The sequence below is a fragment of the Saimiri boliviensis genome, chromosome 2 (genome assembly GCF_048565385.1).
Source record: "Saimiri boliviensis isolate mSaiBol1 chromosome 2, mSaiBol1.pri, whole genome shotgun sequence".
NCBI lineage: Eukaryota > Metazoa > Chordata > Mammalia > Primates > Cebidae > Saimiri > Saimiri boliviensis.
Window position 1 is genome coordinate 81131502 of NC_133450.1, and position 12196 is coordinate 81143697.

The 12196-nt window shown below is 48.3% G+C and overlaps 1 protein-coding gene across 2 annotated transcripts; it reads left to right on the forward strand.

Moving 5' to 3' along the window:
* The first annotated feature begins 26 nt into the window (after nucleotides 1–26).
* On the forward strand, nucleotides 27–12083 carry DUOXA1 (dual oxidase maturation factor 1). 2 transcript variants are annotated; one of them, XM_010339513.3, is made up of 9 exons: nucleotides 27–88; nucleotides 325–480; nucleotides 803–919; nucleotides 8171–8346; nucleotides 8943–9000; nucleotides 9982–10116; nucleotides 10393–10606; nucleotides 10877–11094; nucleotides 11824–12083. In XM_010339513.3, exons 4-9 carry the CDS (start codon nucleotides 8200–8202, stop codon nucleotides 12081–12083), a joined length of 1032 nt encoding a protein of 343 aa, XP_010337815.1. In that variant the 5' UTR covers nucleotides 27–88; nucleotides 325–480; nucleotides 803–919; nucleotides 8171–8199. The 2 variants fall into 2 exon arrangements, with proteins under 2 accessions (XP_010337815.1, XP_010337816.1); XM_010339514.3 differs by lacking the exon at nucleotides 325–480 and having other exon boundaries at nucleotides 44–88.
* Nucleotides 12084–12196: the final 113 nt, after the last annotated feature.

The following is a 12196-nucleotide window of genomic DNA, read 5'->3' on the forward strand; positions in this document are numbered from 1 at the left end:
TCAGCAGCGGGGCGGGGCGCAGTGGGGCGGGATGGAGGCTGGCGCCGGGGGATCCGCGGAGGTGCTTCAGGGGACCGCAGGGCGCGAGGTGAGACCGCGAGGGCTCGCGGGGCGCAGGTAGAGACGTCCCGTCGGTGCCGAGGGCAGGGCTAGTGCGGTCGTGTGGACGGCGAAAAGGGCAAGTCCGCCTCCACAAGTCCCACGGGGCTCGGGAGAGGCTGGGAGGCGGAGAGCGTGCGGGGAGGGGAGACTCTCCTCGAATCCTCTGGGCACCGTCGGGTCTGGGCTCGGTGTCCAAGACCATTGATCACCTGCCACCCACAGACCAGGCCAGGCGTCAAAGCAAGTCACTCATCCGACCTAAACCCCTCTGAGAGCCTGGGGTCACGTCTCCCTCCGGGGATCCTCGTGAGATCTCGGGGGTCCCACCGCCCTGCGAGCCGCGCCCATGCCCTGCCAGACCCGGAACTGCATAGCTAGGTTTGCTCTGGAGCTGCTGGGGATGCTGGGCATGGGTGAGGGGCGCAGAGGAGGGGGGATTGGGGGGACCGCCGCGGAGCGGGCAGACCCCGGTGCTATGGTCCTGGCGCACCCAGCTCGTCTCTGTCCGAGGCCGGGAGTGGTAGGCCGCGCTGCGCAGTCTCGGGTGCAGTCTGAGAAGTTTGGGAGTGACTTGAGGAATGACTGGAAGCACCCCAGATCCGGTTTGTCCGGTCACAGCCGGGTCTTTACTTGAGTTACGAGACGAGTGGGGGTCGGACGGGAGCCCCACAGAGAGTAAAGGGATCGCGTTTGTTCACAGAACGTCGGGACTTGGCTCCCTCTTTACTCACACCCCCTGGGGCGCTTTGTGTGAGGTTCCACGGGGGAAGGCGAGAGACGCGGGCTGCCACACACGCACTGTTTGGAAGAGGCGAAGGTAGGGAACTATGGTCCAGGTGTGGGTGGTGGAGGATGCGGCTGCTTAGGTCTGTGCGGTCCAGGTGATTTTGAAGGGGGTCTTGAAGTGCTTGCTCCCGCCCAGGCACCTAGTGCTGTACCTTCTGCTTTCATCCAGACCAAGTTGAGATCAAATGGGAGTTCTTCAGAGAGAGAGTTTGGTAAGAAATTGGGGAGGCAAGGAAAACCTCTTAAAGCCATAAATGCCACAAGGTTTACAGACGTCGAATCCTCATCCCAGTTTAACTGGAGTCTAGGTAGTTTGCCTTGCATGATTCTACACCCTCGAACTCCTTACACACATCAGCCCTTACTGGGGAATCCTGCCCCCAATCCACTTTCAGATCCTGTTCCATTTCTCCACGGAACAACAACACACATATATATCCATACACAGACACACACATACACACAGACCCCTTCCTTGAAGAGGAGAATCTAGGACAGGAGTTTCTGACAGGGTCCCCTTAGCTAACCACAGCTGTAAACTTTTAATGGGGTCTACCCCAACAAAAGAAAAAAGCATCAGGTTTCAGTAGCTGTGCATTACCAGTCAGAGGTCTTGGCAATTCCAGCCCTGTCACCCACTCCCATCTTGTGGAGAATTAGTGGTTCTTACTCTATGGGTTCCAGCAGATGGGGGAGGTGGGCAGGGAGAAGACTTCAGGAAGAGAGTCCTGTCAAGCTACAAGAGAGGCCACAGGACATAAGCACATAACTTTGAATGATGAAGGCTGGAGTTTGTTCTAGGCTGAGTTTTCTTAAAGATTGTAACTTTATGTTTTACCCACCCCTCATACACACATAGGAACTCCAGCTTGTGGCAGGTAAGGGTTGGGTAACTGGGTCTATAACAAGATTGAACATGAGAAAAGTCTTCAGTACATAAAGGGAGCCCAGAAAGGGAGAATGGTGCCTCTTCCTCCCTAGGCCAGGTGAGAAAGGAGGACCCCAAAGTGTGGGAGTCTCCCCTCACCCCATGAGAAAGCAATCCAATTTTGTCACAAGGGCCTCTGATGAAATAACACAGGTGTGTATATTACTGAGAATAACAGAGTCTGGGTGGTTCTTGTGTCTTTGTCTCTGTTTATCTAAATTTGTAGGTATATGTTTGACTGTATCTTGTATCTGCTTATTTATATCAATGTACACTGTGCATATATCCTAGTCATGGTGGTGAGGTAGGGGAGAAGTGGGTCATGTTAATATTGATATGGGATTTTATCACATTAAAACTAATTCTACTGTGAGATGCTACTTGACAAGCCAGAAGAAAGATATTCCCCAGGGAAAAACAAGCTTTGTAGGAAAGGCAGGACTGCTGAGTGTGGGGCCTTCTCATTTCAGTCCCATCTCTTTATACAGAAGCTCTGTTAGCTTAATAATGAAAACCAAGCTAGGCACCGTGGCTCACACCTGTAATCCCAGCACTTTGGGAGGCCGAGGTGGATGGATCATGAGGTCAAGAGATCAAGACCATCCTGGTCAACATGGTGAAACCCCGTCTCTACCACCGCCGGGTGCGGTGGCTCAAGCCTGTAATCCCAGCACTTTGGGAGGCTGAGGCGGGTGGATCACGAGGTCAAGAGATCAAGACCATCTTGGTCAACATGGTGAAACCCCGTCTCTACTAAAAATACAAAAAATTAGCTGGGCATGGTGGTGCGTGCTTGTAATCCCAGTTACTCAGGAGGCTGAGGCAGGAGAATTGCCTGAACCTAGGAGGTGGAGGTTGCGGTGAGCCGAGATCGCACCATTGCACTCCAGCCTGGGTAACGAGAGCGGAACTCCGTCTCAAAAAAAAAAAAAAAAATACAAAAATTAGCTGGGCATGGTGGCATGAGCCTGTAGTCCTCAGCTACTCGAGAGGCTGAGGCAGGAGAATGCTTGAACCCGGGAGGCAGAGGTTGCAGTGAGCCGAGATCACGCCACTGCACTCCAGCCTGGTGCCTGGCAACAGAGCGAGACTCTGTCTCAAAAAAAAAAAGAGAAAAACAAATTAGGGTCAGAGTCATTAAAAATTAAGTTTAAATTAGGCACTGCAAATTAAGGAAGACTTAAATTATGAAACTGAACAAGAAGAAATTAAGAAAGGCAAATTTAAGGAGAAATTAAGAAAGGCAAATTTCATTTACCAACTGTCTTTTTGCTTATGTCTTCAATAAATATTTATTGTCATCAATAAATATCATCAATAAATATTTATCTTTAATAAATATGACATTTGGAAGAATTAGAAATAAGTTAGCATTGCTCTTGTATACTTAAAATACAAAAAGCCTTTTGTTAGTGTTTCTTTTAAGCACATGTTAATAGAGATGAAACATTCTTGTAAATTTTTTATAACATCCCTTTAAAACAAATGCAAGAATAATATTTAACCCGGACCAAAATACATTATATTATCTCTTATTCACATATATCAAAAATACTTCTTTCTGAATACCAGCATAGAACATGTGTTCTTGCTGTTAGCCTTGCTTTACCTTCCTATCTTATTAGCCAAGATATTTTATGTTTTATAGGCTTTCCTTCTATGGACTTTTACTTTAAAATATAATAGCTTCAGTCTAGATGTCATAAATTAAAAATTCTTAGATCAGTAAACATCTGCCTTAAAATAAATATCACTATCACAAATTTTACAAAATACTTTAATTCTCAAATTCTTAGTTATTCACTTCAGCTAAGTTTGAGATGTATGATTCTGATTCAATCAAACATGAAAATTCATGTTTGGATCTTTGTTAGTCTTGGAGACTCTTAAGTATTAGAAGAGACTTTCTGAAAATTTTGAGAAATTACTAATAGTTACAGGGTTAGTCAAATCCCTTCTTGCCCAGTCCTTTGCTCTGTACTGGTGATACTCAGTTAATATTGAATTATAAGTATAGTACAGGGCAATGAGGGAGCACAGCTCCCCTTGTGTGCAAAATCAGAAGAAGCCACCTGTGGGGAGAGGAACTCATTCATAATTATTCATTTGATCCAGAACCTCATTAGTATATTCTACATGCAGGGGATGCAAAGATGAAAAGAGGAAGTCTCTGCCCTCAAGGAGATTACAGTCTAATTGGGAGACAGTGTTCAGACAATTAGAGTACAATGTAATCACTGTTATCAGGAAGGTATGTTCAAAATGTAATCAGAATGTTCCAAGTGGGAACTTACATTGGCCCAGTGGCATCAGAGGAAACTTCACAGAGGGGGTAACACAAGCTGAGACTTGAAGGGTGAAAAGGCGTTTGCCAAGAGAGTGAGAGCATTCCAGGCAGAGGAAATAGCATATCCAAAGGTACTGAAGGCTTGAAAGAGCATGTCAGATTAAGGGAGAGACCAGTCATTCAGTATGGCTATAGATTAGGCTGGGCAAAAGGTGGAGTGAGTATAGGCGGGACCAGGTTATAAAGCACTTTATATGTGATAGTAAGAAGATGAGATTTTAGCCAGAGCAGAGAAGTAAAATGATTATATTTATTCATTAGAAAAAAATTATTCTGGTTAGGCGTGATGGCTCAAGCCTGTAATCCCAGCACTTTTGGAGGCTGAGGCACGAGGATCACCTGAGGTTGGGAGTTCGAGACAAGCTGACCAACATGGAGAAATCCCCATATCTACCAAAAATACAAAATTAGCCAGGCATGGTGGTGCATGCCTGTAATCCCAGCTACTCAGGAGGCTGAGGCAGGAGAATCCCTTGAACCCAGGAGTTGGAAGTTGCCATAAGCCGATATCGCACCACTGTACTCCAGCCTAGGCAATAAGAGTGAAACTCTGTTTCAAAAAAAAAAAAATCTATTTTTTGTGTGTTTGTTTAGAAAAAAAATTATTCTGGAACTAAAAGATAGGATGAGCCTGGGTTAGAGCAGAGGCAGGAGGAAAGGAAATACATGGATAGTTTCAAGAAGTATTTAGGAGGTAAGATGGTCCAGGTGTCTGACTTATTTGATTGACCAGTGGTGACCTTGCCAAACATGCAAAGACAATAGAATAAAAAGCAGGATAGAGACAATGAGTTCCACTCGAGGGCTGTTAGATTTGAGGCATCAAGGGAACGTCCAAATGAAAATGTCCACAGGGTGGTTGGCCCTTTTGAGTTTGGAGCTCAGATAGGAGTACTACCTGAAGACATTTGAGAACCATCAGCTGTGAGAATGGATGAGATTGCTCAGGGAATCTTGAATACTGCTAAAAGAATAGAGCCACGGCAGATTTGTGGGGAGCATCAACATTTAACATGGAGGAAAAAGAGCTAGTAAAGGAGCCAGAAAGAGATGGCCAAAAGCAGGAGCCCCTGGAGAACATGTGTGATGGAAGTGCAAGGAGGTAAAGTTTGGAGAAAGGGGGCATGGTCTCCAGTGTCAAATACCACAGAGAAGTCAAGAAGGATGAAAAGTGAAAACTGCCCTTTGGATTTAACACTTAGTGGCCTACGGGAGAAGTCAGGGATGAGGAAAAGTCAGATTGCGATAGGTTGAAGAGATAAGGCAGTGGAAATACCAATAGACACTGTTTTTTCAAAAGTCTGACTGAAAGGAATAGAGTAAAATAGAATGGTAGCTGGAGGGGACCAAGAAGATTGAGAGAGAAGGTTCTTTTTCTGTGTGTTGTTAAGGTGGGAAAAATTTAAGTGTACCCTTGAGAGAAAGAGCCAGCAGAGAAAACGAAGCTGGAACACTGTGAAGGGAAGAGGGACAACTGATGATAAAGGTGGTGGTGAAGGCAGGCACGAATGGGCTAGAGCCCAGGAGGATGGATTCGCAGAACAGGAGAGAAGAGAGTTGCCTATTCCTCAGGGATGGGAGAGTTGAGTAGTTAAGAAAAAGCAAAAAACCAGGCCGGGCACAGTGGCTCATGCCTGTAATCCCAGCACTTTGGGAGACCAAGGCGGGCAGATCACTTGAGGTCAGGAGTTTGAGACCAGTCTAGTTAATATGCGTGAAACCCCATCTCTACTGAAAATACAAAAATTAGCTGGGCATGGGGACACACGCCTCTAATCCCAGCTACTCGGAAGACTGAGGCAGGAGAATCGCTTGAACTCAGTAGGTGGACGTTGTAGTGAGCCGGCATCATGCCACTGCACTTCTGCCTGGGTGACAGAATAAGACTCCATCAAAAAACAAACAAACAAACAAAAAACCTTCGTGTTAAAACTGACACTTAGGGGTTAAGTGACTTGCACAAAAGACAGCATTAAAAGTTAAAACTCTCTGTCCTTCTGTCTCTTTGCCTGATACATGCTACTCCCAGAGATAGAACAAGAAGGTGCCCAGCTTAGAAGGAGAGAGAAAGGCTGGGAGCTAGGGCATATTAGGAGAATCCCAGCATTAGAACTAGAAGGGACCTGGAGATTAAGAAATCAATTTACAGATGAGGAAACCAAGGACCCAGGAGGTTGTCACTTACCTGTCCGATATTAGTAAAGAACTGAAACTAGACACAGAATGGATTCCAGCTCAGGGTTCACTTGCAGAAAGATTGGAGAGGCTGGACATGGTGGTTCATGCATGTAATTCTAGCACTTTGGGAGGCTGAGGAGAGTGGATTGCTTGAGGTCAGGCGTTCGAGACCAGCCTGGCCAACATGACAAATCCCTGTCTCTGCTAAAAAATTTAAAAACCAGCGGGTGTGATGGCACACACCTGTAATCCCAGCTATTCAGGTGGCTGAGGCATGATATTTGCTTGATCCTGAAAGGTGGAGGTTGCAGTGAACCAAGATGGTGCAAGTGCCTTCCAGCCTGGGTGGCAGTGTGAGACTCTGTCTAAAAAAAACCCAAAAAGACAAAAAAAACTTAAGAACTTAATAAAAAATTTAAATGTACTCCTTTTTTATTTACTTAAGAAAAATTGGAGAAAGAGATAAATAGAGTAATAAGCAATGAAATGCCCCCTCTTTCCCAACCTGGTAGCTTGTTTCCAGTACTATTACAAAATCTCATTTCATCCTCACAATGACACTTACAAGATAGACATTATTATCTCAACGTTTTAATAAAACTGAGTGTCTATAGATGTCAAGTAACTTGCAAGAGGCAGAGGCAGAATTCAGACCCTTTGGAGCTGCTTGACTCCCACGCTCATTCTTTCATTATAACTCTTTATAAGACAATGTGTGGTCAAACTAAATTATGGAGCCTTCTGGGCAAACTGAAACCCCAGTACAGATCACACTTCAGGAAATGAGGAAAACTGGGATCATCAACTCTAAGAAGCATTTTTTTTTTTTTTCACATTTTGACATCTCTGAAATTAGGTATATCTCACCAGGAATGGTGGCCATGGTTTAATTGGCAAGACTTTCTTTTCCCTTTTCTTTGTGCTAACTAAAATAGTAGTGTGTCTTGCAATCGTTTCTGATATTTGACTAAACACAGTAAGTTCAGCTACCATTTTCCTAATATCCTGTCTGCAAAGGAACAAATAAGAGTCAAACAAGTTCCGAAATCAAGGGACAGGCAGAGAAGACCACAGCTAGGGTTTGACCTAAAACTTGGCCTGGGAATTTGAATCAGAGAGAAGGACCAATGTTGACAATGTATGGAAGAGAAGGACATCTGGCCCCAGCACTGCCTGATAGAGGGCAGGTCCCCTTCAGTGCTTATTTAAGTGAACTCAGTGAAGCTCAACTGTTCTGCAGGTGCCAGAACAAGAGCCAGGGTGCTTGAGAAAGCTGGACAGACCTGTGTAAGCAGTGCCAGGTCTGCAACATCCTCTGATGATGTGGCTGGATTATATACTCAGCAGAGAGCTGCCTGGCCTTTGTTTCTTCGGGGACTGAGGAAGAAAGTCAAGCTTTTTGTAATTTGTACCATCTTTCACCTATGCCTTCACCTGATAGTAAATATAGCCCCTTTTATGTTCTGTGATCTCTCTATGCTAGGGCCCTGAAGGAGAGAGAATGAATTATATTTCTTGAGACAGTCCCAGAAGTAACAGAGAAGCCTCAAGGGTGGTGGTAGCACCGATTTATGGAACTTGGGGGTTAGGAGAGGAGCATGGGCAACAGAGACTGATGGCAAAGACCCTCATTCTGTCACCTAAAAGATGGGGAGATGGATAGCCGAGGGGCAGTGGAACGGCGGTAACAGCTGAGTCTGATGCTACTCAAAATGTGAGCTCCAGAGAAGAGGGACTTGGCCTGGCTCATTCTGTGCTATACCTCCAGTACCAAAAACAATGCCAGGTACATTGAGGGCATGCAATATATATCTGTTGTTGTTGTACAGCATTGCTTCCCCTGAACAACCCCACCAAAATGGCTGCTTTGGGACATACATTCCCCTTCTATGCTGGCCCCAAGCCAACCTTCCCAATGGACACCACTTCGGCCACCATCATCATGATCTTTCTGACTGCACTGGCCACTTTCATCGTCATCCTGCCTGGGATTCGGGGCAAGACGGTGAGAAACCCAGTCCTGGAGACCCCAGCCCAGAGAGACCTTAGCTTCAGACTGAAGGGTCCAGAGTCTCTGACTACAACTAGACTCTGGAAGGAGACCCCAGTGCTGAGAAAGCATCGGCACCACCCCAGGCACAGAGCTCCTCATTCATTGATTCAACAGTTCATTATTGAACGCTGGTGGGGCATGGTGGCTCATGCCTGTTAATCCCAGCACTTTGGGAGGCCAAAGTGGAAGGATTGTTTGAGCCCAGGAGTTCAAGACCAGCCTGGGTTTATAGACCTCATCTCTTAAAAAAAAAATTAGCGGGGCCTTGTGATGTGCATCTGTAGTCCCAGCTACTTGGAAGGCTGGGGCGGGAGGATCACTTAAGTGGCTACAGTGATTTGAGATCACATCACTGCACTCCAGCCTGGGCAACAGAGATCCTGTCTCAAATAAATAAATAAGCACTTATTATATGCCAGACACTCTGATTTCAACTGACCAAGTTATCTCAGCTTTAGAATTCCCACCCCTCCTCCAAGTCTGGAAACAGGAAGGGTAGACATGGAAGGAGGGCGTTCCTTACTTAACCCACCCACCTTGCCACTCAGAGGCTGTTTTGGCTGCTGCGGGTAGTGACCAGCTTATTCATCGGGGCTGCGATCCTGGGTGAGTGCGAAGTGCAGCTGACTTGGGCAGCTGTCTCCATCCCATCAACTCCCTCAGCAGCCTTCCTCTCCTCTCCTTGTTTCCCCACAGTGGGGGGCCCCTGCTTCAGGGTGGCTTCCAGACCCTGCCCATACGCCTCTCTCACCGTGGCCTCATCCCCTTACTCTCTTACCTTGGCCTGTAGAGGTATCACCCTGGGAAACAACCTGGATGCATCTCCCCAACCTTCCTAACATTTTTATTGCTGGGGGGGCGGGGAAAGGACGTCAAAATGAATGTCTGTGGGAAGAGGGCTCCAGGGAGGAGGGGAGGAAATGGGGAAGGGCTGTTTGCTTTGACTTGGTGATTAGGCAATTAGGAGAGATGAAAGTCCCTATGAGACACTCCTATCATCTCAGCACTTTGGGAGGCTGAGGCAGATGGATCGCCTGAGGTCAGGAGTTCAAGATCAGCCTGACCAACATAGGGAAATCTTTCTCTACTGAAAATACAAAAATTAGCTGAGCATGGGGGCAGGCACCTGTAATCCCAGATACTTGGGAGGCTGAGGCAGGAGAATTGCTTGAATCCGGGAGACAGAGATTGCAGTGAGCCAATATTGCGCCATTGCACTCCAGCCTGGGTGACAGAGCAAGACTCCATTAAAAAAAAAAGAAAGAAAGAAAGTCTCTCTCTGTGTTCAAGCTATCTGTGTTTGCCTTGCCCAGCATGGTTTAGGTTCATGCTTCCTTCCCAGCTCCCTGAGTAACTCTCCCTAAAGCAGGTAGAAAGGGAGGGAAGAGGAAGAGGAAGATGTAAGAGTGTGACCAAGGGAAATCCCACGCACATGGTTGGCAGACTTACCCTGAGCCAGACCCTGGCTAGTTAATAGGTATCCAATTATGACCAAAACAGACATAGACGCCTTGTAGTTCTTCTGACTCTAACCTAGTAATGCCTCGACCTTTCTGAGTTCCCATATGTCCAACTCCCCAACCCCAGCTGTGAATTTCAGTTCTGAGTGGTCTGTGGGCCAGGTCAGCACCAACACATCATACAAGGCCTTCAGTTCTGAGTGGATCAGCGCTGATGTTGGGCTGCAGGTCGGGCTGAGTGGAGTCAACATCACGCTCACAGGTAAGGGGTGGCTCTTACCTGTGAGGGAGGGGAAGGCTCCGTTGTCTTTGGGATCTATGTTTGGTGTGGTCCAAAGAGCTATAGGATGCCTGGCACTGGGGCTGGGAGGATGTGTGGGTGTTGGAGGCATGGTAGGAAGGGAAGTTCGGGGCCTTGGAAGCTGCCTTCTCTCAGTTGTTACCACTTCCTGTTCCTCTGCCTAGTATGGGTGAGTCCCTACCTAGGCCCCACTCTGGCCCTTGGGTTCCTGCAGAGCACAGCTGTCTTGTTCTCCAGGGACCCCTGTGCAGCAGCTGAATGAGACCATCAATTACAATGAGGAGTTCACCTGGCGCCTGGGCGAGAACTATGCTGAGGAATATGCAAAGGCGCTGGAGAAGGGGCTGCCAGACCCTGTGCTGTACCTAGCCGAGAAGTTCACTCCAAGAAGCCCATGTGGCCTGTACCGCCAGTATCGCCTGGCAGGACACTATGCCTCAGCCACGCTGTGGTGAGGATGGGAAGGGGATGGGGTGGAGGCCCTGATAGCCTAGATTCAGGAACAGGGTTTCTACCCGTCTCTTCTCCACTCATGTGGGTATCTGAGGCGGGGCGGGCTGGCACTAGTCCCCACGGTGCTGGCTTGGGAAGTCCATGGGAAGGAATCCTTACCTCCTATCTTTGGGTCACTCTTGGGTCCCTGAACCTACACCTGGGCCTGTCCAGCTTCAAAGCAGGTAGAGGTACGAAGGCCAGTCCTCATTGGGTCCTGGCTCTCCAGGGTGGCCTTCCTTTGCTGGCTGCTGGCCAACGTGATGCTCTCCATGCCTGTGCTGGTATACGGTGGCCACATGCTGTTGGCCACGGGCATCTTCCAGCTGTTGGCTCTGCTCTTCTTCTGCATGGCCACATCACTCACCCCACCCTGTCCCCTGCGCCTGGGCGCTTCTGTGCTGCATACTCACCGTGGGCCTGCCTTCTGGATCACACTGACCACAGGTGAGACCCAGCCCTAAAGACAAGCACTGGAAGGCTCAGGGCCAGGGAGGGAGGACCTGGGAGCATCATGTTGGAAGAGTTGAAGGTCTGTTCCTGGGGGCCAGGATGGCTTTACCCTCTTCAAAGCCTCACCCTCTTGTATCTCTTATCTCCTGATTTTCTCTCCTCAGTGCCACTTCTGCTCCCTCCCAGAGATGCCCACTCCTTGTGTCTTCTCTGTCTCTCATCCCCTAACTGTCTTCACCCAGCTGCTTCTAAAATCTTCCAACCCCCGTCCCCTCTTGCTTCTTCCAAATACCCTTCTCTGTGTCCCCATTCTTAAAACCTTTCTCTGTCCTGCCTTACGCAGCCCTAAATTCTCCTGCAGTTTTATCCTCTCCGATTCTACTGTCTGCCCTCTCATGTGCCTCTTCACGCCTCCTCCTCTGTGCCCTGCCCTTCCCCAGGGTTTTTCTTTCCTCTCCCTATTTTCAGAGTTCTCTCTCGCGCCCTTTCTCTCTCTCTCTCCTGGGAAATAACAGAAGGAGGACTGGACTTGGAGTCTGGAAATTCAGGACAACAGGGTTGTTGGAGCCACAGGCCCCTCAGCCAGTCACCTCTCTGAGCTCAAGTTGCCCTGAAGCAGGACCTCCAGGCCTCCCTTAGAGCTGTTCTGACGCTCCCAGGGAACAATGTCCTCGAGAGGTGTTACTAGCACTAAGGTGAGACAACTGTTGCCTTCCTCTGCAGGACTGCTGTGTGTGCTGCTGGGCCTGGCTATGATGGTGGCCCACAGGATGCAGCCTCACAGGCTGAAGGCTTTCTTCAACCAGAGTGTAGATGAAGACCCCATGCTGGAGGGGAGTCCTGAAGAAGGTGGACTCCTGAGCCCCCGATACAGACCCATGGCTGACAGTCCAGAGCCCCAGGCCATCCCCCTGTCGGAGGCTTCCTCCATCAAGGCATACTGTGAGGAAGTGCACCCCAGAGAGCCTGAATGCGCCCTATAACACCCCTGCCCCTGGAGGCCGCCTGGACTTCCAGTCTGGCTTCGAACCTCATTGGAGTCCCATAAAACCAGCAGAACTGCTCTCAGGGTGGCTGGTACCAGAACCCCAGCACC